We start from the raw sequence: 26571 nt of genomic DNA, 5'->3' as shown, positions 1-26571 counted from the left end.
TAGAGAATCAACCCCCACCCCCACCAGCTTTATGATGAGATGGAGTCTCACTCTGTCACCCAGGCTGGAGTGCAGTGGCGCGGTATCGGCTCACTGCAACCTCCACCCGCCGGGGTTCAAGTGATTCTCGTGCCTCAGCCTCCCGAGTAGCTGGGATTACTAGTGTGCACCACCACACCCGACTACTTATTGTATTTTTAGTAGAGATCAGGTTTGCCATGTTGCCTAGGCTGGTCTTGAACACCTGGACTCAAGTGATCCACCTGCCTCAGCCTCCCAAAGTGCTGGGATTATAGGCGTGAGCCACGACACCTGGCCGAGAACCACCCATTTTTGAGATGATAAACAAGAGGCTCAAACAGGTTAAGTGACTTGCCCTACATCACACGGCGACTGAGAAGACAGCAGAGGTGTCATCCATAGACTGGTAAAATCTGACTGTACCTAAGTCTAGGAGACAATGCTAGTTTCTGCCTTCTCTAGACTACCAGGAGTTTGTGGCCTTATAGGAACCAATCACTCTTTTCACATTTTGCCATGTCAGGCCCACTCTGTTTTAGCCTGGCTAACTCACTCCTCTATACTTCCCTAGCCTAGGTGTTATAAACTCAAGGCAGGTGTTACTTGTTTTACTACTTGCATGGGAGACAAGTGGTGTTCCTTCTCGTTAAAACCATAGTTAGCACCTGCTGCCAGCCTGCTTTAGCGATTGTGGTCTTCAGTAGCAAGACTAACCAAAAGGTGTAGTTTTCTGAATGGGGAGTCCAAGGATCTGGCTCTCTCACTTATTCAAGGAAATGGCTTAGAGAGACCATCCTGCCTGCCTGTCAGGATTTTAGCTTCTCCACCTATAAAGCTAAGGGAGTTGGGCTAGTAGACTTGAGTGGTGATATAGTAAGGTAAAAATAGACAAAGGTACCTGTTATGGCTGCTGCCACCCCCCATCTGGAAGGTGCCACCTCTCTGCACAGCAAGGCGAGTATATTGGACCCCACGGTTGCCACTTAGGCGACTGGTGAAAGCTGGAAGGAAAAGAAAAAGAAAACTGAGATTGTGGAGAGGGTGTAAATTGGATACAGGTAATACAAAGGTAAGAAAATACAGCCTCATCTAGCTAAAGCTTTTGAGAGCCCTCCCACTTGCCTCCCTCTGTACCCGGGCTTCGGAGAATAGCAGAGAGTGCAGAGGTGCTACTGTGCCCAAACAGACGCTCATGCATGAGCTGTCGCTGCCGGGCTTCCTGCTCTCGTCTCAGGGCTTGAGCCTCAGCTGCAATGTCAGGTGGCATCACAGCTAACACGCTGTCCTCCATATCCTCTAGGACACTACGGCGCAGGTCTGAGGGCAGAGTCTGGATGAAGGTCACAGGGTCCATAGGGGTGTCTGAGCTGGCATTCTGTGCCAGTTCTCGTCGCTGCTGCTCAGCTCTCTGCTGTGCCAGTACCTATGGAGCAGAAGAAGTCAATGAGGGCATTTCTCCTGCCAGGCAGCCTGGCCCCACCACCTTCCCGCTCACATACTTCCTCCTGAATAGCTGGAGGCAGGGCAGCCAGAAACTCAGGGCTCACTTCAGTCACACCAGGATTCCCCACCACTGCAGGCGCTGAGCTATTTGTGGAGGGGGCAGTCCGGGTTGGTGGACGAATGCCTAGCTGGTTCTGTAGAACTTCCCGACGGATGTCATCAGGCAGGGCAGCCAGAAAAGAGGGGTCCACGCCTTCAGGGAGACTGATACCTAAGGGGAGATATAACATGTAAAGGGATTCATGCCTTATTAAATTTTTGAGATGGGGTCTTGGTCTGTTGCCCAGGCCGGAGTGTAGTGGTGCAACCCTTGACTCACTGCAGTGTTGAGCTCCTGGGCTCAAGTCTTCCTGCCTCAGCCTCTTGAGTAGCTGGGACTACAGGCATGCACCAAAATGCCTGGCTAATTTACATATATATTTTCGTAGAGACGGGGTCTCCCTGTGTTGCCCAGGCTGGTCTTAAACTCTTGGCTTCAAGTGATCCTCTGACCTCTGCTTCCCAAATTTTCAGGATTATAGGCATGAGCCACCGTGCCCAGCCTCTCACACCTCTATTGGTGCCTAATATGTACTTGGAGAAAATAAACCTATGCCACTGCTTGAGGGAAACCAGTGTGTATGTCTTCACTGCTTGCAAGACATGGGACACAGAGAAGGCCCACCCCACTTTCCCTGGGCTTAGAATAGCTTTTGTTATTTGCTAGACTGCATGCACTGTTACTTACCCTTTATAAATAACCTACCACGCAGATATCATCACCCCCTCGGTATCATTCATGATCACAGAAATTAAATAATGACCCTAGGTTGTAAAAGGTAGAAGTGGCAGAGTGGGGGAATTTGAGTGAGCCAAGACCAGTTTGACTCCTAAGGCTGGACCCATTTCATTATGCCACACCAGCACCCCCCTTATTGTCAGTCCTCCCACATACATGCCCTCCACCTGAATGGAACTGTTTGGCTGGTGGGCATTTCCATGCCAAGGGCCACTAGAAGCCAAAACAATCCCAGGATGACCTGGGCATACATGGAGCTCACCTGCAAGGGGATCTTCTTCTTCACTGCTTGTTGAAGGCAACGGCTCTTCTAGGATTCCTCGAGAATCTGCTCCAGAAATGGCCACGGCAGAATCTCTGGTGGAAGAGCTCTCAGAGGATGCAGGGGGGGAGCTGAGGGAAATCATGCTCAGGTTGTTGTATTATGTCTTCTCGTTTATAAAACAGTCCTACAATACCCCTTTCTCACAGAAACCAGGTTTATCTCCCCAGCATAACAAGCATGTCCATTAGTTGACAAGTATGAAATGTGCTTTGAAAGACCCTCCAATATATCCTACCCTTCTTTTGCCCACACATGCTTACCTGTCCTCAGGTGGCTGGGCAGATTCCCCTGACCCATCACTCCTGCCTTGCACTTCCGCCACAGCTGGTGGGGCATCCCCAGGAGTGGAGCTGCCTGCTCTGGGCTGCTCAGAACTGCCAGTTGCTGAAGCATCACCCACAGCCTCCTCTAGGGTACAGGAAGCCAGGCTGCTTGTATCCATAGGAGAGCCTTCCAGCTGACTGCTGACAGCCGTCAGTGCATCAGAATCCTCAGCTCTCTCTGGGGAAAGAGAGGCTAGGAAAAAGTCATAGGGAGAAGTTAGGCTTCTATCTGGAAAGGGGGCAAAATGACAGACAAGGTCTTTGATAGGGCTGCTTCCTTAGGGGCATTTCAGCTCAGACTTCTCACTTCTCCCTTGCTGTCTCCCTCTCAATCTCACTTTGAGTTTTTTAAGATTCAGCTCAAGCCCTTTCTATCAATTCTTGAACATTTACTGTGTTCCAGGCATGCCTGTGAAACATCTTCCCTAGGCAACCCAGGTAAGGGATTTTTTTTTTTTTTGGAGATGGGGTCTCGTTCTGTGGCCCAGCTGGAGTGCAGTGACACAATCTTGCCTCACTGCAACCTCTGTCTCCCGGGTTCAAGCAATTCTCGGCGTCTCCCCAGTAGCTGGGATTACAGGCACCTGCTACCACGCCCGGCTAATTTTTTAAGTTTTTAGTAGAGATGGGGTTTCACCATCTTGGCCAGGCTGATCTTGAACTCCTGACCTCATGATCCACCTGCCTCGGCCTCCCAAAGTGCTTGGATTACAGGTGTTAGCCACCGTGCCCAGCCTGGGTAAGGGATTTTTTTCACTTTGATTGACTGCAGGCACCACGTGCATGTGTATATCCTGTGGTTCTCTAAAGAAACAAGGTTTCAGTAGGGCATGGTGGCTCATGCCTGTAATCCCAGCACTCTGTGAGGCTGAGGCGTGTTGATCACCTGAGGTCAGGAGTTCCAGATCAGCCTGGCCAACATGGCAAAACTTTGTCTCTACTAAAAATACAAAAATCAACTGGGCATGGTGGCGTGCACCTGTAGTCCCAGTTACTTGGGAGGCTGAGGCAGGACAATCACTTGAACTCGGGTGGCAGAGGTTGCAGTGAGCCAAGACCACACCACTGCACTCCAGCCTGGGTGACACAGCGAGACTCTTTCTCAAAAAATAAATAAATAAATAAAAATAAAGTAAAATAAAATAAAATAAACAAGGTTCCTTGAAAGAAAAAACTGACACCTTAAGGTCTCTCCAGAGAACTTCACAAGCAAGATGGTATAGAACAGGGATGGCAAGCAGGTATCAAATTACCCTGTTGAAATACTGCTGAGAAGACTTTTGAGGCCCCATTTCAAACCAGTGAGAAATAGTGTAATGAGATAAAAAGTGTCTGCCAGGAGAATGGGAGAGCTCTAACTGTGGGGTGACATGCTTGCCATCCTGGAAACTGTGAAAGGAGAGTAAGTTTTAAAGTCAGACAGATCTGGATTTTAATTCCAATTCAACCACTTATAGAGTGACTTGGGTTAATTATTTCATTTCTGAGTTTCAGTTTACTCATGTAAATAACACCATCGATTTTGGAGTCCCCCCCCCCACCCCATAGAGATGAGGTCTCACTATGTTGCCCAGGCTGGTCTCAAACTCCTGAGAGCTCAAATGATCCCCCCTGCCTCAGCCTCCCAAAGTGCTGGGATTATGAGCCACCATGCAAAGCTGGAGGGTTGTTTTTAAATAATAAGCCTGGGGTGATAGCCCAGGAAGAGTAATTGCCTCAATGAACTGTTGGTATCATCACCAATATCGTTAGACATTGAACTATCACCAGTTCAGGACCTCAATTTCACTTAAGAAAGTGAATGTGCAAGATGAGATCTTATTATTTGAGAAGTTGAGCTCCGACTTTTTCTCTCAAGCAAGAGAGCAAAGAGAAGCTACAAAGACATCCTTTCTTCCCTCTTGTTCCATCCTTCCCAAATGTTGAAATTCTACTCACTTATAGTGGGAGCTGGGGATAACTCCATCTGCGTTGTTTCTGCTTCCCCACTTGGCCTTGTGGGACCCAATTCCTCTGGCTCTACAGGCATCAATAGCTGTGTAGAGCTGCCCCCTTCTCCAGCTGGGGACTGCAGCTCCTGAGGAACCTCTCCCAAAGCTGGTGGGGTTGGGAGTGTTGGTTGCTGTTGTGAGGACTGCAGAGTGCCAAGGGTCTCCTTGGACTCAGATGTAGCTGCATCAGTTGAAGATGGGGTTGTTGGGTAGCTGTCAGGCATAGGCGTCCCATCTTTCTCGGAAAGAACAACAATAGTGGTTAAGAGGCAATCAGCCAATGATAATGGAGGCCATCCCAATCAGCAAATGTGGCCTGACAAGTATCCCACCCAGCCAGTGATTACCCCCACAGTGAAAATGCTCCCCCCCCAAAGATGTTCCCCCACAAAGGAACATCTCTGGTCTGGTATACTAAGGATGAAGGCTAAGGCACAGTGCTATCTCTGTCCCAAGAATGCAAGAACTGGAGCTCTGACTCTGTGGATCCTAAGAATAAAATCCTTTCTGTGCCCTCCAGGTGGAAGGGAGAAGATTTCAGGCCATATAGGGTGAGGCTAAATGTCTCTGTAGGTACACAGAAAATCTAACTACCAAAATCCGATTGATCCTCCCACTTCATCTGTTTGGAGCAAGAAATGGTGAGAATTTATTTCAAAACTCTTTTTGTTTTTTATTGGAGACAGGGTCTCACTGTTGCCCAGGCTGGAGTGTAGTGGCACAATCATGGCTCACTGCAGCCTTCACCTCCCAGGCTCAGGTGATCCTCCCACCTTAGTCTCCCAAGTAGCTGAGACTATAGGCATGTGCCACCACACCTGAATAATTTTTTGTATATTTAGTAGAGACAGGGTCTTGCCATGTTGCCCAGGCTGGTCTCAAACTCCTAAGCTCAAGCAATCCACCTGCCTCGGCCTCCCAAAGTGCTGGGATTACAGGCGTGAGCCACCGCGTCCAGCCTTCCAAAACCTTTTTTTTTTTTCTTCTGAGACAGAGTCTTGCTCTGTTGCCCAGGCTGGAGTGCAGTGGCGTGTTATCAGCTCACTGAAGCCTCCGCTTCCTGGATTCAAGCAATTCTCCTGCTTCAGCCTCCTGAGTAGCTGGGACTACAGGCGAGTGTCACCACGTCCGGCTAATTTTTGTATTTTGAGTAGAGGCGAGGTTTCACAGTGTTGGCCAGGCTGGTCTCAAACTCCTGACCTCAGGTGATCCACCCGCCTTGGCCTCCCAAAAGTGCTGGGATTACAGGCATGAACCACTGCGCCCAGCCCAAAATTCTTAAAGTATGCTTTCCATTCCCTTGTGCACGTTCCTGTTCTACTACTAAGAAAATGCACTCATTACACAGTTGAAGAAAAGCAAAATGTTTGAGTTCATGCCCAAAGATAAAATAATTATATGCTCCAATTAATGAAAGACAAGTCACTTTATAATGACATCTGCCTCACCCTAAACACTATCTGTCCCCTTCCATGTCTCTTTTCTTCCAGTCCTAATTATCCAAGGATCATCTACAACTTTGTCTGATGGAGGCAACACTGCTAAGGCTAAGTGTGAATATGCCACACACCAGGGAAAGTAGTAAGTTGTATAGTTATCTTCTAATTGGGGCCTAATATCCCTACCCCACAACAATACAACTTACTACCTCACCCTGGCATGAGCACAATCCTCTAATAAGGGCAGCAGGCAAAAGGCCCTTTTACGTGGTGACAGACTCTTTTAAAGATCTTTTGCTAGATTAAGGGTACCAAGGTATCTACCCTACTTCACCGCTTTAAAAAATATTGTGCAGACTTTAGTACAATGATTTTCCAACTCAAGTGCCAAAGGAGACAGGTGTAGGGAGGCAGAACAATGTTCTGAGGAAATATGGGTGGAAAAGACATATGATATCTCACGACCCAATTGATAGAATCACAAAATGGCTACTGACCACTGTTATGAAGATCAGAGGGAATAGGGAGCATATGGCAGTCATACCACTAAGCCCACAGAGCTACCTTCCTGAATAGCACACTATCCAAGACAATGTTCCTAGACTTTTAGATTCCATGGACCAATAAAATTTAATTAAAAAAAGAACAAAAAGTAGAGACTAATGTAGGGGTTGCCAACTTTTAGTTCAGTCATGTAAGAAAAAAACACCCAATCAACATTGTTTAATAAAAATATTTTGATACCACAGAATTAGGAATATAATCTCTAAATACAAAAAGAGTCTTTTAAAGGGAATAAATTCAGCTTTATGAAAAAGGCATTACAGCTCCTTGATTTTGTTCGTTTCCACAGAGGACTGGCATTTGAGAACCACTGTCATCATTCTCATGAAGTGCCACACCATGGTGGTCATCAAAGGACCAGCCACTTCAAAGATGTACATGAACATGCTGTTTCAGAGGACAGAGTTGCAGTCAGGAAATAAACAAGACACATGATCTCATTACCCATGTCAGAATGAAGTAGATAATAACCAGAACAAGAACCTGAACAGAGCCAGTCGGAGAAGAAGTGTAGCACCGTGGGAAAGACAGTAGACTGTATAGTTATCTCCAAGATGGGGTATGACCCTAAAACTATACAATCTACTACCTCATCCCACAGAGCACCAGTGTCCATCTTCAGCCTATGTGGGCCAGCTACTCGGAACTATCAGGAGAAAGCAACCAATCAATTAGTAAGAAGGGAGAAAGGGAAGGAGAGTTACCTGAGAGATTCTGTTCAGTAGAGTCATTTGTCTTAGATGCAGTACACTGCAAAAGAAGGGATAGACCAATGTGGAACTTTGCAAGCACCTAAGATAGAGGTCAACTGTAATAGTCACCATCCTCCACCCAGACCATCTAGGAGTTCAGTGATCTAATGGAGAATGCTTTGGCCATGTGACCAAAGGAAGGTGAACATTTCACTGTGCAAATATATGTCCAATTTCTCTATACATACTCAGGTTCAAGAATGGTTTCAGGGTGAGGGGGAAATAAACATGGAAGGAAAGGATAATAAAAACCCCCTTAGGAATGGGCACGATCATGATCACTCTAGCAAGAATTTCTTGGTTTCATCTATGTATCTTTCCCTTCATGGGGCTTATTTTTTATTTTGTCCACTCTAGCCTTTTCAGTCATATGCTAGGTTCACTTATTTTCCATCCTATATCATGTTTGAAACAATGTAACTGTGTATTAGGTAAAAAGTTCTATATAGATACTTGTTACATCAAGCTTGTTATTTTAACTGAACACTTCACTACCCTTATTTTTAATCTACCTGATTCCCTAACTGCTGAGTAGGGTATACTGAAGTCTTTCACTCTCAAGTCTTATTTCTTTGTATTTCTATCAGATTCCCCCCTTTTATATCAAGTGATACACTGTAATGTATCATTCTATCCTCATTTACTCAGACATTTAAAAGACCTCTGTCTGAAGTCCCAGAAGTTTCAGAAAAAAATAGGTAACTTCCTTCTAAATCAAAATTATATTAGTGATTTTATACATGTGAGCCCTAGAAAAAATGACATATGGTGACGGGGTTCAGAGTACAACATTTTCTCTGATCTGACACCTAGGCTGATCTTACTTAAATGATGGAATGGGGTCATCTTGGTAAGATTCCCCACACTGGCAGTCCACCAACAGAAACGGAAATGGGCAACCAAGAGCATGGACTTAGACAAGGTTATTCTCCTTGTCTCGATGCTGTCCTTGGCGGCAGAGACTACGCAGTGTGACTGTTAAGTGAGAAGCCATTCTGCCTCTGGCTCGTTTTTCTCAGTGAGACACTGGAGAAATCTCCCCTCTAGGTTTAAACTCTTTCCCCTACAAACCAGGTGAATGTATGGTGAATTTGAAATAAAAAATTTTCCAGGTTCAACGTGAACGTTCTAGGATTCTTCAGTGATTCTTGGTGCTATGTGTATGCCAAAACCACATTACGGCAGACACAGTCAAAGATGAATCCTCCCAGCCCTTGGGAATCACCTGTGCACTCTGATCCCTGTTCTCCTTATCTTCTTTGCCTTTATCAGTTATCTTTGTTTCTTCCTCAGCCAGTTGTTTCCTGCGCTTCTCGCGCCTTTCTTCCAGCTCCTCATCCCTCAGGAATTCCAGGTGATTGACAATGGACACTTTAACCACTGTTCCAAAGAGGCAAAAATCAAAGGCTGCTCTGGTGGGGTCAGGGAGGAAGCCAAGAGCCAGAGCTTGTAGCCACAGAGAGCCAGGGAAACAACTCTCCACATGCTTGTCTTAGCCCTAGAAGGCTCACTGCTGCCCTGATAACCAAGCTGCCACGCACCTGAAACACAGTCGTGCATGCTCTCAGCATCGAGAACTTTGCATTCTTCTGTCCAGCGGGTCAGGGCTGTGGGGATGCTGGACAGGGTTCCTGTAGGGAGAACAAAGGGGAATGAGATTCTTGGCCTTGTCAAGCATTAACTGATCCACCGATTCAAAAATTGTAGTATTTCCCTAAAAGGATCCAAGGTCTATCACAATGTTTAGCACATAACAAGTACCTAGAGACAATAAAGTTTTTGTTGCCCATGGCTAAGTCACTGAGTGGTTCTGGCTCCTATAAAATGGGGGTTTTCGATAAGGCAGACACTGTCTTGCTTTTCCTCAACAGGGAAAAAGTAGAATCTGACAAATTCTACCCTCCCTTTCACCACACAAACTTGCCTGCTTGGCTGGTAGCTGTGCTCTGATCATGGAAAAAGTCATCCAGCAGCTCATCATCAGAACGGGCGATGATGTGGACGTCATCGTTGCCTACCAGGAGGCGGGCCCGACCCCGGCTTTGTAGGGGAAGGCTGCTGCTCAGCTGAAGGATGTCAGCAGCAGCTGAGGGACCAAGCAACCTGTAGGGTAATGGTGGGTACCATGATCACTGTTAAGTCCAGAGGTGCCCTGCAATCTGTTACTGAGATCCTCTTCACGCATCCTCTATTAAATGCAGAACATTATAAACCTTACGATGTGCACACAAGTCTAAGTTGTTTTTCTGAATACCACCCTGGTTTTGTACTTAAGTTGTATATTATTCCATAGTTTCTGGCACCAAGTGGGTGTCAATAAGCTCCCACGTGCCAGGCACTGCATCAGGTCACATTGCCTCCACTACACCCTCTCTGTTGTCTGTACACCAACCATTACAACACTTACATGCCTTTCTTTTACTTCTTAAGATTGTTTGTTTCACTACACTCTAAGCCGGAGGGCAGGGCTCTTGTCCCGTCTCTATCTAAAGTGTTAAGTGCTTGGCAGGAGACACTTAATAATTGCTAAATACATGCACAGAACTATTGACATAATTTGGTATTCCCCAAAAGGCTGCACTCCCCAAAAGGTTGCACATGTAATCCACAAAGAAATGGAACAAATATTTTATTTGTGTGTGTGACAAGAACATTAAGTGATGGACTATTTCCCCCAAGGTTAAGACAACGCTGAAGCACAGCGAAAATTCTTACAAGAGCTCCGATGAATCCAACAGATCTCTGTAACTCACCTCTGGAGTATAAGAGGAGGGTTGGGCTGGCGATTCCCAGGGTAGTGAACATGAATGGTGTGGCCAGTATTGGCTGTCAGCTGCCTTAGGGTCCTCTGACTGCGCCCGATGCCCTGGGTGAGACGAGTTGTTGAAGAGCCACTGCCCAGTGTCAGAGAACTGTGGTCTGCATGGCGCACCATCAGTGGATGGGTGGTAGGGATATTTCCTGGGGATGGGGGGATGTCTGCTGCAAGGACAATATGTAAAAGGGTCAGTGTCAAAAAGAAATTTCTTCCATGTTTGTTCAAGCAGAATCATGTCTCCTGGGCCTTACTTCCTCACACGGAAACCTGAGCTTTGTCCTTTCTCCCTCATTCCCACAACTCATCTACAATCACTGACACTACCATAGCTTATGCCATCATCTCTCACTTAGATACTGCAACAGCCTCCTAAATAGTACCTTCTCCCAATCCATTTTCCACACTACAGTCACAGTGATGCTTCTAGGCCCCTCAGATACATGCTGCTCCCTCCACCTTGAAGACTCCTCTCCCGCTTCTTTACCTGCTCTTCTGTTCTTGGCCTAAGATGTCACTTTCTCTGTAAAGCCTGACTTCTACAGATTGGGTTAGATAACTCTTTACCTCTGTGCTCTCTTACCATACTGCAATGTAATGCCTGCTTAGCTATAATTCCTAACAGACCACTCCTATGAGGAACGAGGACTGTTTTCTTCTTTACTGCTGTATCCCTAGTACCTAGGATACAGTAGGCACTCCTCAAATATTGTTCAATTTGCTGAATGGACAGAGGCTCAACTCTAAGGGAAACTGATGAAAATCACAAAAATGCAAAGAGAATCATAGACGTTATCTTGAAAGTTATCTAATCCAACCCATTTTTTTTCTCAAACTTTTCATTTACAGGTGACAAACTGAGGCTCAAAGAGGTAAGAGATTAATTGGCCAAGATAACAGACCAGAATAGTTCAGTGTTTTCTGCTACATCATGCTTGTGATTTAAGTTGTCAAGACCTGCCCTATCAAGACAGCTTGATTCTAAGAACTTGATTCTAACTTGACGCTAAAAGGGAACTTTGACGCTGATGGGGGAGGAAGAGATTCACTCGTTCTCCCGAAAAGATGCATCCTGGATGAATAGAGTGAGTATGTTCAAATCTGCTCCCTAATGCCAAGCTCAAAGGTGACCATTCAAATCCTCAAGATCTTGTGTTATGGACATAAGGATTATTGATTGCCCTGCCACTGTGGTGTGCACATGGGTGCCTGATGCAGTCAGCCTTGGTCTCATTTTTTTTTTTAATCAAGCACATCATCAAGTTGTCCAGGCTCTAAAATGGCTGCCTATTTACTGAGGTGAAGGGAACAAAAGCAGCCTCTCACTATTCCTTCTCCTAAGTATACACTAATGAGACAGATGGATTCAGATATCCCTTGCCCCAGGAAGTCAGCATAGGAAAAGAAGTGCTGTCTGTATCAGATCGGTTTGGTCCACTGCTTGGCTTACCCTAGAGAAGGGTATAAGAATCAAGAGAGAAAACCCAGCTGAGCCCCTGTATCTTACTAGCACTGGAGAACATGTTGTCAAACTCAATGATGAGATCATCCTCCCGGTCAAAGCGCTCAAATCGGACCAAGGGAGAAGCGTTCATATCAGGATAATCCTCATCCAATTCCATCTCAGAGCCATCGTCGTCATCGTCTTCATCTCCCTCTTCACCTTCATCATCCTCCTTAAGGGAAAATAGGAGATGGAGAATTGCTGGAGGTAAGGGTTTTCTGAAGCCTGGTGCCATGGCCACATGTGCACATGAGGGAGGGAGACGTTGAGGCTAGCAACCCAGACTGTTGGTTTTCTGCAGCTCTATGTTCCCATGGAAGAGGTCATCTGAACCAACCCAAACGCAGTCCCCCCTCACCTGATCATCTTCCTCATCTTCCTCCTCCTCCTCCTCTTCATCCTGACTATCATCCTCATCCTCGTTACTGCCACTGCTGTCCTCTTCCTGAGTGTGCTCCTCCTCATCCTCAGGGTCCAGGATATTCATGGAATCTAAAACAAAGGGAGCACATTGGAGGACTAAACTGAGTAGCTAGAAAACAGGCTACTGTGCAGGCCAGCAGGCTGAGTGGGAAGGTGATGGGATATCTGACTCTATGAGAGGAAGAACCAGATCTGGGGTGATGTACAGACTTACTGAGCCAGACCCGATTTCCTGAGAGTGCCAATCAATGCATCAACACACTGAGCAGGGTGGCTGAATGTGGAGGCTGGCTAGAGGGTGGTGCTTGAGGAGCCATGGTCTAGGACTTGGCCAAGTCTGCTGGTGCCCCCTTGCCTTTTCAGCCCTACTTTGCTACTGACTATATCCTGTTGGCAAGAGGGAACCTGCAGCGATGATAGCAGGCGGGTGAGAAGAAAGCGAACCAAGTAAGAAGTGACAAACTTTGGGCAAGCAGTAGTAACATGTTATTTGAAAAACTGGCTGAGGATAAAGTGGATGGTGTATGTCAGCGCATGCAGACAGATGCTTCCTTATTCTGCACATGTGGGCAGCTGCCTCCAGGAAAACCCTAGTGTAGTGTCTGTCAGACGTGCAGGGCAAGAAGGGAGGCCTTTCTGGCCTCGGCACTCTCACCTTCTCGGTTGGCCTGCAAGGTGGAAGCTTGGCTGAGGTTGGAAGGAGCTTCATCCATCAGCACGTCCTCTTGTGATTCATCCTCTCCACTTCTGCTCACTGAAGGTTACAGAGCAGAGCCTTCACTGAACAACAGAGGACTTCCCTTTCCAGACTGGGTGCGTCTAAAGTAGCTATGTACACCTAGCAGATATCCATTTTTTTTGGATGAGGGAGAAGACCTGGATTGTCTGCTGTCAGATAGCTAGGTGAGCTTGGCCAGTCACTTTACCTGTCAGAGTCTCAGTTTCCTCATCTGTAAAACGGGATGATTACATCTGCCCTGCCAATCCCACTAATTGTGAAACCACAGAGGATACTGGGTGTGAAAAAGCTTTGTAACACTTAAGAATACATGTCTACTTCCATTTATCCTTTGATTTCCTCGATCAACAAAGTAAAAACAAGTAACACATACACCCTCAGAGCCAGGTGACAGTAGGGTACCTTTGCCATTTTCCCTCTGAGATTTATAAAGGGCCACCCTCAGGGAATGATCATTCTTTTTACACTACTGAGACTCAGGGGCAGAAAGCCCCTGGACTTCATTGAAGAACTGAAAGGAAGCGCTTTCTCACCCTACAGCCTCCTCTAGGCCTCCATGAATAAACACTCTTTTGATGTGCTTGATGTAACATCTGTATCAATGGCCACTCCCACCACCTCCCCCACACAGGCAACACTTCAGACTGCCACAGGCCTGTAGATGTCTTGTGAATTTCTCATCTGTAAGACCGTCAACATCAAGACAAGCAGCGATCTAGGTTGGCTATGAGCCCTTAGGCAGAGCTGAGCAAGCAGATGATGAGAAAAAGGGTCCTCCCAAGAGAGACTGAGGCAAAGGAAGAGGCTATACTCAGTTCTGGGGCTCTCACCTATAATTGTACTGTTCCCAGATCCGCCATCCCTCTCAAGCAACTCATCTATCAGGTCCTCCAGCTCATTCTCAACCTGGAGAGAAATAGAACATATATATGGATGCACACAAGTCTATCATTGTGCTAGCACTGAAACCCTAAAAAAGGCCAGCAAAGGAGCATACATTTCTAGGATAACATGTGACAGAGGATGTTACATGAAACCACACATTCGGTGCTAATTAGCACAGAAACTACCACGTGCTGCCAATCCACAATCAGACTGTCCTTCAAATGGGTCCATCCCAGTTATCTGATACTGGGTTGTCTTTATACTGTCCAGGAAGACATAATAGATCTCTTTAAAGCCAGCAGCTTAGGACCACAGGCCCAATTTCTTACCCAATGCTACCAGCTCCAGAAAGTACAATGCTTTCCTTTAGGGTCTTTAGAAGACTGCTGTTTTAATGCTCCAGCAAGAGCTGGTGCTATAGGTAGAAGGTGGTGTTAAGGAGCTTCCATTAATAACCAGAGCCAAAGTAAATCAAAGACCCTGGGCCCAACGGTCTCAGGCCAGCTTTCTACTTCAACATTTCACCTGTGCCTGTTTTCTGGTTGGGATCTTCATCATTTCATAGTACATGGCATCCTGACCCTGCCCCCACCCCTCTTTTAATACAATACAAACACATTTACTGAGCATCTACTAAGCATATCACCACCCATGCTCCTCTGCAAAGCAGCCAGCATTGAGGCAAGGATCTAAAGTACTCACCCACCCACACCATCTGGCAAGGGTTTGATTCAGCGCCGCAACAGGGAAATGCTGGGTGATCTGCCTCCCTACCTGCATCTCTTGTGAACTGAGCACCTCAGGCTGCCCAGCAATCACCACTGAGTCGGTTTCAGCCTCCCCATCCATGATATCCCCATCTGCCACCTCTGTCTGAGTGACATCATGATCCTCCTCCTGCACTTCTGCTTCCCCAGGCTCGCCTGAAACAATCAACCAACCAGCAAAATAATCAAAGAGTGCCTATGTGCTGGGCACCACGAGGCAAGCGCAAAGACAATAAGGTCCCTTCCTTGGGCAAGTTTACAAGTTCTCAGAGAATAAACGAATGGGTGACAAAGGAAAAGACAAGGCTACGTGTGAGGATAGCCAAACAAGGCTGCATTTTGAAGGAATTCTTTGTGGGGCAGATTCCCACGCCACTATGACAGATCTCTGGAAGGCCAGCAAGTTCCCAGGGAAACACCACCAAGCCAGAACAGTTTTGTGATCCCAGGCCCATAAAACAACTACTCCCACCCCTCCAGCTCTCCAGTCCATTGGCTCTGATTCCCTACCTGGGTCCTGCTGGTTGCTATTGGAATCTTGAGAGGCTCCTTGGGCATCCTGCTCAGACTTGTTCTTGCTAGAAGCACTCTTACTGCCAAAAAGGCTACTGGGCTGGTTCACAATCCGGGAAAGTGTTTCCAAAGGCTTCAGAGCAGCATTGACTGTGTTGGCCATGTTGGGACTGAGATAAGGGAAGGTAAAGAGATGGACTGAGCACAGAAATACTAGGTATCTATCTTCTAAGTGACACTAAGCTTCTTACAATGGAATCTACTAAGAGAAAAGGGGCATAAGGTCATACAGCTAACATTCTACTTTTGTTTAGAAAAAAAAAAATCTGACTTAAATGTCTTTAAGGGACCCAACCTAAAAGCAAGAGTTAAATCAATGCCATATTTCATGGGGCCATGGAAAGCACATAAGTAAAAAAATTCTTGACTGGAAGTCAGAAAGTATTCTGGATGACCACATGCAAGCAAGGCACTTCTCAGACGTACTCAGGATTTTTTCTTTTTTTTTTTTTTTTTAAACTATCAGCATTTAGTCCCCAAACCCTAAGAGCTCAAAGGAAGGAACATGATAAAAGTTCTTTCTTTCCTTTATTTTGGAGACAGGGTCTCGCTGTGTCACCCAGGCTGGAGTGCAGTGGCATGATCTCGGCTCACTGCAACCTCCACCTCCCAGGCTCAAGTGATCCTCCCACCTCAGGTTCCCAAGTTGCTGGACTACGGGCGTGAGCCACCATGACCATCTAATTTTTCTATTTTTTTGTAGAGATGGGGTTTCGCCATGTTGCTCATGCTGGTCTCGAACTCATGAGCTCAGGCAACCTGCCCTCCTCGCCCAGCTGATAACAGTTTGAAGTTCTGTGAATTTGAAATTATACTCTGTAGGGCTTCCTAGAGTTAAATAAAAGTACAACGGGCTGCAGTTGAAGGTGTGGTGTGATTTCTAAGTGTAATAAGGTGTGTGAGACCAACTAGGTGCCCACTAAAACAAGAGCAGCTCTGCTTTTATCTGCTTTATGTGTGCATCTATGTGTGAGCCTATGTATGTGTATATGTGTGTGTGTGTGTGTGTATGTGTGTATACCCACTAGTACCAAGATGGCAGTCTCTGATACCATATCACACTAAAAGTAACCAAGACTCATCAGAACAAGTGATCCCAGGAATAGGGCAAGGAAGGTATATTGTGCCAAAAAGCTTTCAAAAATTAATGGGACAGCTGGGTGTGATGGCTCACACCTGTAATCCCAGCACTGTGGGAGGCTGAGATGGGAGGATTGCTTGAGCCTAGCCTGAGCAACATAGTGACACCGTTTCTATTAAGAGGAAAAACAACAACAAAAATGGGGAGAAAAAATTAATGGGATCATTACCACAGGCCCAGTGAGTATCAAAAAGAATAATGATAGTAATGGAATTATTCATTGCAAAGTGGAAATCTAACAGAAACCACCCTCCCACCTTAGCCTCCCAAGTAGCTGGGACTACAGGCATACACGCCCAGCTAATTATTGTATTTTTTGCAGAGACAGGGTCCCACTATGTTGCCCAGGTTAGCCTCGAACTCCTAGGTTCAAGTGTCCAACAGCCTCAGCTGTGATCAAATTAGGCATCACAAGTAATGGGACCAAGTAGTATTTACCTGTCTCCTGAAGTGATGTGAGAAGGGCAAATATAACCCATGTAGTATTTTTGCCAAAAGTGTTTAACCTGACCCTAACCATTAAGGGAGCAATTACACCAATGTAGACTGTGAGATGTTCTATAAGACATCAAGCCTGGATTCATCAAAACAGGAAAATGTCATAAAAAAGAAAAATGTGACAACCAAATGCAACATGTGATAACTCACTGAAGCCTGGATCAAAACACTCTCCCCCAGAGTACAAAGACATAATTGAAATAACTGGAAGTATGTCAATATAAAATTATATAAATTTAGTATTATTATATTATTGGTAAATTTCTTGGATATGACAATGGAACTGTAGCCATACAAGGAAATGTCTGTTCTTAGGAGACAGATGATCAAGTACTCAGAGGTAAAGATTTATACTGTTTGCAACTAATTTCAAATGATTCAGCTCCTGAAAGGACAGAAAGGGAAGAAATAAAGCAAAATGTTCAGCAGTGGTTAATCTAGGTAGACACACGGTGTTCATTACAGTACTGTGAGTTTGAGATTTATAAATGTTTCAAAAAATTGATATGTTTGTAGCAAAACGACAATTTAGTCATCTTGAAGGGGTCATATAGGTCAAAGGTATAATAATTTGAGCATGAAAAAGTGACTGCAATGATCCAAATAAATTCAATCACCAGTTTAAAAACAAAACAAAAAACAATGAAAAGTTGAGTCCATAATAGACTTAAAAAACAGAAAGCCAGAAAAAAACCTACATTTGAATCTCAAATGTAAATAGAAAAAAATTAAGAAATTAAGTTTTTATACTGCCTAATAGAACTTGTATTTTAGCACAACCAGACATTCCCTTTGGGGCTAACACAGAAAAATGCCAGTTAATAATGTATTCGAAATGAGAAATTAGAAAGCTGTTATTCATAAGCCTCAAATAATTGACCCAGGCAAGAATTATCAACTGATGTTAAGGCTATTATTTAGGTATATGATTGACAGTGCAGACATCTGTAAAGTGCCAAAATAACAACAGAGATGACTTTCTATTAAGAATAAAAAGTGCAATTACCATGGGAGATGTGTCTCCCACAATACAATATGAGCTATACATTACCTAGGCTACACATTTCAGCCCAAAATGTTTAAACTGCTTCAATAAGCCTCTAAAGCCTCTAGATCTAACTAGAAGTTTACAGAAAATAACAGGAAGTAAAGGATCAAGTTAAACGACACTGCAAGGAAGCAACTGCACCAAATTTAGAAGGCAAAAACATGGTCGCTTCAACAAGCTAGAATCATGAAAAACAAAAACAAAATAAAGATCGAAATAATTTTAAAAAAAATTTGTATTAGAATAAGAGAGATTCAGAAGACATAGCCAGATGTAAAACAAGTCCTTAATTGGATTCTGGTTTGGAGAAAAATGCTTAATTATGGATTTGGGCATCAGGTAGGATGAAATTTATTTTCATAGCAAGGAAGTGATCGGTAACTGAAAATAAAAACGAAAATGCCCCAAATTTCCCCCAACACAATAGCATGTATCATATAATATCATTTTAGTAAAAAATACATTATTCATGCATGCAAAGAAAAACACTGAATAATAAACCAATAAGGTCATTATGGTATCTGGGTGGTAGGAATACTTCTTATTTTTACTCATCTGTTATTTCTTATAATATACATATAATCTAATAAGTGGTTATTTTTAATTAAAATGGGGGAAACTTGAAAAAAAAAGTCACTAATAGTTCAACTCTTGAGTTTATAGCAAGTAAGAATCAAGGCTTTAAGAAAGACAAGTGCTAAAAGCCACAATAAGAAAGACTCGGGTCTCCCACTTGTACCCAAAGTTTTCGCACCACACCAGCTACCTCCACATCCTTCACATAGTGAGGCTGAAGAGAAGGAAAGCCTGGGGCTGGGGCATGATTTTACCTGGACAAATCTAAGCTGTGAGGTACTCTAGCCAGGTCATTAACCAGTCCCTTCTTCAGGAAGAGCCGAATGATGTTGTTCATGCCATTGTGCTGGGTCTTCGCTGTGGCACTGCTGTAGAAGCTGGAGGTGGAGGGGCAGGACTCCATGATAGTACTGATGATACACATTACTGCCTGAAGCCTGGGAGAGAAGTTTGACATCTCTATCATATGAATATAGCCATTTCTCAGGCCAAGTCTTTACAAAATAGCCTCAGATAACCCTCCTGTAACTTCTGTGCTTCCTTCTGGAAATAACATCTAAACAAACAGGTGAAAACACACTCCCTAGGTGATAGCATTCATTTTCTCTTTTTTAGACAGGGTCTCACTCTGTAGCCCAGGGTGGAGTACAGTGGTGAAATCTTGGCTCACTGCAACCTCCGACTCCTGGGCTGAAGTGACACTTCCACCTCAGCCTCCCAAGTAGCTGGGACTACGGGCAGGTGCCACTATGCCCAGCTAATTTTTTGTAGAGATGGGGTTTCGCCATGTTGCCCAGGCTGGTCTTCAACTCCTACTCCTGGGCTCAAGCAATCCACCAGCCTTGGCCTCCCAAAGTGCTGGGATTACAGACGTGAGCCACCGCGCTCAGCCCCCATTTTAAATAAAATTTAAAATATAAGATCAAATAACCTGCTCAACTTCCTTGAAGACCCTAAAAATACACTTAACATTTCCCTTTGTTTTCTCTATGTTTACCCACTTACTCTAATGGTAATCAGTGCTCTGGGTATTTTCAAGCACCAGAACTATTTGAGCGGACCAGAGTGTATGATGCCAGTATGACAAGAAGTTTTGTTCAAATGCAAAACCACCCATGGACTAAGAAAAGAGTAAGGGGATGTTCTTGGCTATTAGCCCTGGATCAGGTACGAATCTTACCTGGCATGCTTCTCTGTACTCTCAGCCATAGCCAGTGCCCGTCCCAGGGCTGCTTTTACTTCATTCACTAGGGCCACCTGGGCATCTGTGCCACTCCCTGCTGCAGCCAGGCTTGCGAGGAACAGGCGGGCCAGGGCAGGGGTGTCCTTGTCTTCTGCATTCTGGGTATGTGGGAGCAGGTGGTCCAGGACAAAAGCTAGCACACTGCAGTCCTGAAAAGTCATGAATCATGACATTTACTTACAAGCACAATTATGCCATATCATTTGCACAGGACCAAAGATACACACACACATAGTATTTCCTTAAGTCACCCAATGAGTGATTATGATGTCCACTTTATAGATGAAGAAGCCAAGGCTCAAAGATACAAGCAAGTAAGGAGCAAATCCGGATTTCAGAAAACTTCCAAACGCCACCCATTTCCCACTACACAGCTTATACACTGTTATGTAGATGTCATGTATTTTTAAAACCATTTTTAAAAAACTTTATTTTTATTAAAATGTTTTTAAGGAGATGAGGTCTCACTAGATTGCCCAGGCCAGAGTACAGTGGCTATTCATAGGCATGATCATCTCACACCACAGCCTCAAACTCCTGGGCGTTTGTTCTCACACCTCAGCCTCCCAAGTAGCTGAGACTACAGGTATGTGCTATTGCACCTATCTTAAAATATTTTTACATGTGTTATTTAATAGAACTACTTACAGCAAATCTATAAATAGGTAAGTATTTTCTCATCTGATAAGCAGTAATCTGAAGCCTCCTAAAAAAGTGGCTTGCACAAACGAATTTAGTCAAGGGCTAAGGATTCAAACCTTGATTCCTAATTAAGTGGTATAAACCCTTCAGTGTTCAATTAAATTGAAATTATTTACTGACACAATGTGCCCAGGACCCTGTGCTACAATAGAAGCTGGTAAGAGCTGAGCAAGAGACAGCAAAGTCACAGAAACTAATATGCAAAAATATTTAATGCAAGGTTATTTAAAATAACGAAAAAGGCTCAATAGAGGACGGAAATTAAGTCAGACTCTTCTTTTTTCTCTAACTATAATTCCTGCCTAGACAATTCCGTATCTTAGAAACAAATTCTGTTGTCATTCAAGCAAATTTTGGATGAAAATACACTGAATATTTTGGAACTAGATAGGTGACAGTTGCACAACACTGTGAATGTACTAAATGCCACTCAACAGTACACTTTAAAATGTTTGATTTGTAACTTTTACCTCAATAAAGAAAATGCATTGAATAATTCAAGTCTGGGAAACTGAATAAAGTGACCTTGTTAAAACAAAACAATTAGAAATAACCATTAATTTCCCAGTGGTGAATACATACAAAGTTAAAACTGTTTTCTGAATAACCACATAGAAAGGACTTAGCTTTAGAATCACAGCCCTAGCTTCCAATTTTAGCTCTGCTACTCTGTAGTATGGTCCCAGGCAAGTTACTCTCCTCTATTAAAGAGATCAGTATCAACAACCTTGCAGTGTGGAGGTGAGGATTAACAAAGTATTTATAAAGCACTTACCAGTACCCAGTACTGGTAGGTCACTGGACACATATTAGGCAGATACTTAATAAATTTGTAATTAAATGTCTTAATCCACAAGTAATACTATTATACATTATGAATACAACTGGCATAAATGAGTTAAAGCTTTGGAATAAAGCCTGGCTAGGTGTGATGGCTCATGCCTGTAATCCTAGCACTTTGGGAGGCTGAGGCAGGAGGATGACTTGAGGCCAGAAGTTTGAGACCAGCCCGTGCAACATAGCAAGATCTCAAAAAATAAAATTAGCTGGGCATGGTAGCATGTACCTATAGGTCCCAGCTACTTGAGAGGCTAAGGTGGGAGGATCACTTGAGCCTAGGAGTTCAACGTTGCAGTGAGCTATGATTGTGCATTCTAGCCTGGGAGACAAAGTGAGACTCTCTTTAAAAAAGGAAGCCTGGCCGGGCGCGGTGTCTCACGCCCATAATCCCAGCACTTTGGGAGGCAGAGGCGGGCGGATCATGAGGTCAGGAGATCGAGACCACCCTGGCTAACACAGTGAAACCCCGTCTCAACTAAAAATACAAAAAATTAGCCGGGTGCAGTGGTGCGCACCTGTAGTCCCAGCTACTTGGGAGGCTGAGGCAGGAGAATGGCGTGAACCCGGGAGGCGGAGCTTGCAGTGAGCCAAGATCACCCCACTGCAGTCCAGCCTGAGCAACAGAGCGAGACTCTGTCTCAAAAAAAAAAAAAAAAAAAAAAAAGAAGCCTATTTATGTATTTATAGGACTTATGTCCAGAATACATTAAAAAACTCAATAAGAAAATAGAATAAAAGAGTTGAACAGACATTTCCCAAAAGAGAATAAACAAATGGCCAATAAAGACATGAAAAAAATGGTCAACAGGGAAATGCAAATTTTAACTATAATACAATACCACTACAAACCCACTAAAATTGGTAAAATGAAAAAACACCAACTGTTGATCTCCCATATGCTGCTGGTAATAATATAAACTGACCTGGCAACTCCGGAAAACTTTTGGCATTAGCAGAACAACTATCACACTCTAGAGCTCAGCAATTCTTACTCTTAAGCATATACTACCCAACAGAAATTGGGTAGTTCACCAACAGACATATTCATAAGAATGCTCATAGCAGCACTATTTGTGATAGCTCCAAAGGGAAAATTACCTAAATATTTATTAGCAGTAGAATGGGTAAAAGATGTATTTGTTTTGGTACATGGTGCATTTCACAGTGGAATTTTATACAGATGAAAATAAACTTCACCTGCACGCAAAATGAATCTTGCGAGTATGTTAAGCAAAAGAATCCAGGCCAAAAAAAAAAAAAAAAAGTACATTCTATGCGATTCCATTTATATGAACTACAAAACCAAGTTATGGCACTAGAACTCAAGATAATGGTTGAGTGAAGGTGAAATAGTTGGGAGGAAATGCACTAAAGAACAAGGAGGGCAGCTTCTGGGGAGCTTGTAATGCTTTATTTAACTTGGCCAGTGGTTACCTAGGAAAAATAGACTATTTTAAAGATTTGTGTATTTTTCTATGTATATTAAACTTGGATTAAAGTAAGAATAGCTTTAAAAATGGCAGTTGCTTTCAAAGACTGCAACACTAGTGCCCCTACTCACTCTCAGACCCTTTTGCCACTTACTAACTATAAAATTACAATGTGATCCACAAAACAAGACACCCTTATGGGAAAAAATATCTGGGCACCCATTTTACATATGTGGGAACATGATATAGTTTCTCAAAGTGGCCCACTCAACTTAAAAAAATCTAACCTGAGGATAATCCCGCATCAGGACACTTCATTCTTTTCCACAGCTCTACTAATGAACATTTAGGCTTTTCCTATATTTTTATTACCAATACTGCTACCACATCTGGTGTCTTTGCACATGTGTGAGTACATCTGGAAGATAAACACCTACATTCTTATTTATAAGGTTTATTCAACTGTCCTTTAGACACTTTTACTTAGATGCCCCACAGATACCTCTCAAAACTCCACATTTTCTCTTCAAACCTTCCCCTCCCCTTCTATTTTCTTGTTAGATGCCAACCCATAAAAGCAATAAAAAAAACCCCACAAATCAAGAAACATCCTTGAGTTTTTCCTTCTTCATCTTCCAAACCCATTTCTTGTCAATTTGTACCTTAAAAATGTTTCTTTGGCCGGGCGCGGTGGCTCAAGCCTGTAATCCCAGCACTTTGGGAGGCCGAGACGGGCGGATCACGAGGTCGGGAGATCGAGACCATCCTGGCTAACATGGTGAAACCCCGTCTCTACTAAAAAATACAAAAAACTAGCCGGGCGAGGTGGCGGGCGCCTGTAGTCCCAGCTACTCGGGAGGCTGAGGCAGGAGAATGGCGTAAACCCGGGAGGCGGAGCTTGCAGTGAGCTGAGATCCGGCCACTGCACTCCAGCCTGGGCGGCAGAGCGAGACTCCGTCTCAAAAAAAAAAAAAAAAAAAAAAAAAAAAAAAAGTTTCTTCAACTCACTCATTTTCCTCCAACTTCACCAAGATCATACATTACTAGATTACTCAATCAGATTCCTAACTGGTCTCTCTGACTGCAGTCTTCCCTCTTCAATCTCCACAATGCAGAACACAAGGGACTTTCAATAGAACAAATCTCATTAACTCTCTCAGTGAACCTGATGAAAAAAGGCCTAGCTCTTTGAAGTTTCTTTTGCCACAGAGTTTCACTCTTGTCACCCAGGCAGGAGTGCGATGGTGCAACCTTGGCTCACTGCAATCTCTGCGCCTCCTGGGTTCAAGTGATTCCCCTACCTCAGCCTCCCGAATGGCTGGAATTACAGGCGCCCGCCACCATGCCTGGCTAATTTTTTTTTGTATTTTGAGTAGAGACGGGGTTTTGCCATGTTGGCCAGGCTGGTCTCGAACTCCTGACCTCAGGTGATCCGCCTGCTTCAGCCTCCCAAAGTGCTGGGATTACAGGCGTGAGCCACCGCACCCGGCCTTGCATGTCTTAAGATGCCTCTTCTCACTCATTACTTGGGTTAGCACTTAGCATGCACAGCTTCCCAGCAGTGTCTGACACAGGCGGTACCCAAATGATGGAAGTACAGTATAACATCTTAAGTAGAAGTTGGAAATATTACCTCTTTGATCAGTTCAGACTGGCCCACAGTGTAGCTGTAGTTGGCAATCAGGGTAGCAATACCAACATAGGACCTCACCAACTCTGCCAGAAGACGAAGGATAGTGGAGGTAGGCATTAAAGGTTTGCTGCCCTTGCCTTTCTGTTTGCCTTCCTCAGAGGCCCGGTCCCCTTCTTTATCTTTCTTCCCATCTCGAGACTCCTCTGGAGTTGAAGCTGTTGAGAAAAGTCAAACACCGGTTCAATTCCACACTGGAACACTGGCAAAATCAAGTCTTAGATGGAAAGAATGCTATTTCTCCTCCTCTATAAGCTACTTGTACAAACTGAATGCTCTTGTGACACCGCAGTGGAAGAGCAGAGAACCAGGATAACTCAGGTCTCAGACGTATGTGGTTACAGTACAACAGGGATGCTTTGCCCAACTATTTGTGCATCTCCCTCCATTTCTCTCCTTTTACATACTCCAGAAATACTCTACTAACAGTTCTTCAAACACGTCTTACTCCCTTATTTCTTTCTTCCCTTACGTCTGCCTGGCACACTTTTATCTAGTTCAGCTCAAATGCTGACCTCCTCCATAAATGCTTTCCTTTCTCATCTAGACACATTGTGAGATACTTTACGTGTCCATCATACCTTATCCAAGTATGCCTTCATTCTGGCAGTTATCTTGCATTATAACTCTTGCAGGTCTCAGTCACTAGACAAAGTTCTTTAAGTACAGGGAACAAATCTGATCCATTTTGGTGTCCAATATAGTCTGCCACATAGTGGGCAATGCTTCTCTTGAATCAGCACCATCATCCATACTATACACTACATATGGCCAGTACACCCAGTAAAATGAGTTAACCAATATTTCACTAATATTAGCCTTTTAAATTTATCTCCAGGAACTAGTATGATTTTAAACAAAATGTCTCCTAATTTGGATCACAAAGACCTTTCCTATATAAGGAGAAGCAGCTCTTTAAGGGTCTCATTAGACTTACTTCCACGTGACATTTTTCTAGTTCATGGTGAGTAGTCAACGGGCTCTGTTAACACTGCTGGAAGGCGGGAATCCACCACGTAAAGCATGTAGCTAGAATAGTATCACTGGCACAAAATCTCTATAAGTCAGCTTTTAGAAGCCCCCAAAATAACTATAGGGTGATTTAAAAAGTTAAAACTAAAATATGTTACCATAGCAACCATTACTAGGTTGGTTAACTTATAGTTCCTTTAACTTTATCATATAGAGACTCTTTATTTACAGAACACTGAGCTCACCTGAGAAAGTTCACTTAGACAAGTAAACGTTAATAATTAAGTATGTATTCTCCTCCCCCCTGCACAGGACACCCATAGTTTTTTCAAGTTGTTTTCCTAAGGAATAAGAACACAGGAGGGAGAAAAGCAAATCATTACCCTCTCCTTGGGAGGTCCCAGATGCGGAAGTCTCAGTGGAGGCACCATCTGCAGCAAAGACCTGACTCTGTAGAAGAAGAAAACTCCTGAGCTATTATGAATTTCAAAAACACCCGCCTGCAAATGGCAGAACTCCTTCCCAGGGTACTGGCTTGGAATGCCACAGATTCTCTTTGGCCAACCTTTTAACCACCTTACACCTTTATACTATAATCTGTGGGAAGCTATTATAAATACAGTGACTGGGAGACTGCAGGGGGAGGTGGGGAAGGAAAAGGAAAAGAAAAAAAATTAAGGAAACAGTTCTAATCCTAGGAGAGGAAAAAAAAAAATCTCCAGGGACACCCCAATTTTGTCTTTGTAGTCAACAGATAATTTACAAATACATCAAAATTAATACTTTTGAAATTCCCCTGGGATAGCCCTAAATACTGAGACATTTCAATACACAGGCATTAAAAAATGAGAAGAAAGATAAAATGCTGTTGGAATTGACTTACATTAATGGAAAAACCTGACTGCGTATCAAAGTCACTGCTCTGACGCGTAAGTGACCGGTACTGCTGGTATACATCATCACCCATGTCTTGCAGGAGCTGGCCAACCTCTTGGGTCATACCCCCAGGTTTAGGATCAGATTTATCTG

General features: G+C 44.1%; 1 protein-coding gene across 8 annotated transcripts in view; it reads right to left on the bottom strand.

Annotated features, from left to right (window-relative positions):
• Positions 1-26571, bottom strand: part of LOC105493783 (HECT, UBA and WWE domain containing E3 ubiquitin protein ligase 1) — a 154623-nt gene that overhangs the window by 16769 nt on the left and 111283 nt on the right. For 5 of the 8 annotated variants that reach the window (XM_011761697.3, XM_071088707.1, XM_071088709.1 and 2 more), the window contains 22 exons: positions 26426-26571; positions 25926-25992; positions 24514-24728; positions 19846-20057; positions 18920-19102; positions 15340-15512; positions 14837-14985; positions 14008-14083; positions 13094-13192; positions 12374-12507; positions 12019-12187; positions 10450-10678; positions 9621-9799; positions 9238-9327; positions 8922-9076; positions 7649-7694; positions 4889-5176; positions 2888-3143; positions 2565-2695; positions 1521-1735; positions 1156-1444; positions 920-1022 (listed from right to left, as the gene is read on the bottom strand). In XM_011761697.3, the coding sequence (XP_011759999.2) occupies positions 920-1022; positions 1156-1444; positions 1521-1735; positions 2565-2695; positions 2888-3143; positions 4889-5176; positions 7649-7694; positions 8922-9076; positions 9238-9327; positions 9621-9799; positions 10450-10678; positions 12019-12187; positions 12374-12507; positions 13094-13192; positions 14008-14083; positions 14837-14985; positions 15340-15512; positions 18920-19102; positions 19846-20057; positions 24514-24728; positions 25926-25992; positions 26426-26571 (3604 nt within the window). The remainder of the gene's footprint in view (positions 1-919; positions 1023-1155; positions 1445-1520; positions 1736-2564; positions 2696-2887; positions 3144-4888; positions 5177-7648; positions 7695-8921; positions 9077-9237; positions 9328-9620; positions 9800-10449; positions 10679-12018; positions 12188-12373; positions 12508-13093; positions 13193-14007; positions 14084-14836; positions 14986-15339; positions 15513-18919; positions 19103-19845; positions 20058-24513; positions 24729-25925; positions 25993-26425) is intronic. The other 3 variants (XM_071088710.1, XM_071088711.1, XM_071088712.1) reach the window with 3 other exon arrangements.

This window comes from Macaca nemestrina, chromosome X (assembly GCF_043159975.1).
Source record: "Macaca nemestrina isolate mMacNem1 chromosome X, mMacNem.hap1, whole genome shotgun sequence".
Taxonomy (NCBI): domain Eukaryota; kingdom Metazoa; phylum Chordata; class Mammalia; order Primates; family Cercopithecidae; genus Macaca; species Macaca nemestrina.
The sequence above is the reverse complement of the archived record's forward strand: the minus strand, read 5'-3'. Positions and strand labels throughout refer to the sequence as shown.